Below are 2,500 nucleotides of genomic sequence, written 5' to 3'. Positions count from 1 at the left end.
TTGGCTACCTGCTATTTTTGCAATATTCTTCATCTATCACTTGATCTGTCACTAGGGCAGGTGTAATATAATCAAATACTAACCATAGTATGTACGCTATAGACATCACTTTTACTAATCAAGTACTTGCCTCAGATGCATTATTAGTACCAGCTCCCTTCGAGGATGTCAATTTACATTTACATATTTGATTAATAGCCTCAACGTCTTTGCCTCTGATGGGAAACTTTGACCCAAGATATCTAAATGATTCTCCCCGATTAATTCTATTAGCATACGAACTAATTTACTTCTTTCCCCCCTTCACATTACATAACCTAAGCCCTGTTAAAAGACCTAGTTCCTAGGTTTATTGTACCCTGGCACTTCCATTCATAGCGTTTGCCCATAACGCTTTTGGTAAGTCCTAGAAGGAATCGATATCTCGTCAGCTGTTTGAAAAGAAAATTGAATTCCACTCATCAGGAAACAACACATTGAACACAAGACACGGGACTTCTCGTGTGTAGAAATAAGTTTTGGAATATCCGTCTGGGAAAGTTTTGAATTTATTAACTTAAAGCGGAGAACTTCTTCCCTATGGACAGAGTAAGGAAATAACCACTCAGCCACAAGGAGCGCAGGGTAGTCCCGTCGATTCCCTTGAAAGAAAAAGAAGAAATAATGGAATAAGGACAAGAAAATGGGACATACTATAACAGCTAAAACGCAACCTATTGTCATCCTATAAGAAAAGTATGTGCAAAATAAGTCATGCATAAAAGTCAAAACATACATGCACTCAAACGCAAATATTATTTCAAAACACAGATAAACTAACGTACGCTCAAAATTAGACACATACAACCGTACAAACGAAGTAAAAATCCATACATACAAGCGTATACACAAACGTACGTATGAACTCCTATACGCAAATGGAAATGCAATTTCCAATGCATACATGCATACAAACTCAAACGCACACACCACGTACACAAGCACTCATAGAGGCACTAACTAACACACTCAAGCAAACAATCGAACACAGAATGTAACTAAAACGGAGTAGTTATTCTGATTCTGTAATTATAACTTCAGAATTTAAAGGGACAATAAGTCATGCATATTCCATATCTAGTTAATTGCTTTACTTACTTGCACAATCCTTTATCATTATGAATATCATTATCATCAACATAATCATTATCATGATTATTCACAATATCATTATCATGATTATTCACAATATCATTATTATTCACAATACCATTATCAACAATTATTATTCACAATATCATTATCATCAATATCACCATCATTAACATTAACAACATCATTACTTTTATCCCCATCATCAATATTATCGTCACTGTCAATATCATCAATATTACTAGTCTTACTACCATTATCTCACTATCATCCTCTTCATTATCATGGTTATTAAAGAAAGGGTAAGGTACATAATCATCTGTTAGTGTTAGTGTGTCTTTCTGTTTGTAATGTCAGTTTGTCGCCTGAAAAGTTATTGGTAGGTTATGGAAACGTGTTAATGATAGAAACAATGAGGTTAGAATTTCCTGATTTCTGATAAAGCGTTCATGTTGATTAATACAGTAATATTACTGTTGTTTTTATCATTAATACCATTGTTATTATCATTATTATGATCAGTATCATTATTATTATCATTCCATTATTGTAATTATAGTCATTATCCTTATTAATATCAAAATCATTTTTATATTTATTTTTTTACCATTGCTATTATAATTATTATTATCAACAGTACTGTATTGTTCATATTATTATTATTATTATCATTGATAATATTATTATTTTTGTTATTATCATTAATATTGTTATTATCATTATCATTATCATTAACATTATCATTATCATTATCATTATTATAAATATCATTTCTATTATCATCATTATTATTACTATTATTGTTATCATCACTATTATAATCTTCATTATTAACATTATTTTTACCATTATAATAATTTTCATTTTTATTATTGCTATTGTCATTATTATTGTTAATGTTAATACTATTAACATTTTTACTATTTATTTCATTATTATCATCTTTATTATAATTAATCTTATTATTGTTGTTATTTTTATTATCATAATTACCATTATTGTTATTACTGTAATCATTACTATTATCATCAATATTATTGCCATTATTATTATAATTATTACTATCACTACTTTTATATTTTTGTACCATTATCAATGCAAACATTATTGTTATCATTATTGTTATTATAATTACTATTTTTATCACTACTACTGCTGCGGCTATCATTATTATTATCGTTATTATTATTATTATTATTATTATTATTATTAATATTATTATTATTATTATCATTGCTATTATTATTATTAATACAATCATCATTATTATCATTATTATGTTATTATTGTCATTATTATTATCATTTTTCTATTATCATTATCATTACTATCATTACTATTATTATTATTGTAATTGTTATCATCATTA

The 2,500-nt window shown here is 27.5% G+C and overlaps 1 protein-coding gene across 1 annotated transcript in view; it reads right to left on the bottom strand.

Moving 5' to 3' along the window:
- Positions 1-2,068: 2,068 nt before the first annotated feature.
- LOC119595663 (probable serine/threonine-protein kinase clkA) overlaps positions 2,069-2,500 on the bottom strand; it is a gene marked incomplete at both ends in the record, with an annotated part of 8,000 nt that continues 7,568 nt past the window's right edge. Inside the window, 2 exon segments of the mRNA XM_037944770.1 lie at positions 2,069-2,142; positions 2,297-2,382. Coding sequence (XP_037800698.1) covers positions 2,069-2,142; positions 2,297-2,382 — 160 coding nt within the window.

The sequence above is a fragment of the Penaeus monodon genome, chromosome 36 (assembly GCF_015228065.2).
Source record: "Penaeus monodon isolate SGIC_2016 chromosome 36, NSTDA_Pmon_1, whole genome shotgun sequence".
NCBI classification, from domain to species: domain Eukaryota; kingdom Metazoa; phylum Arthropoda; class Malacostraca; order Decapoda; family Penaeidae; genus Penaeus; species Penaeus monodon.
The sequence above is the reverse complement of the archived record's forward strand: the minus strand, read 5'-3'. Positions and strand labels throughout refer to the sequence as shown.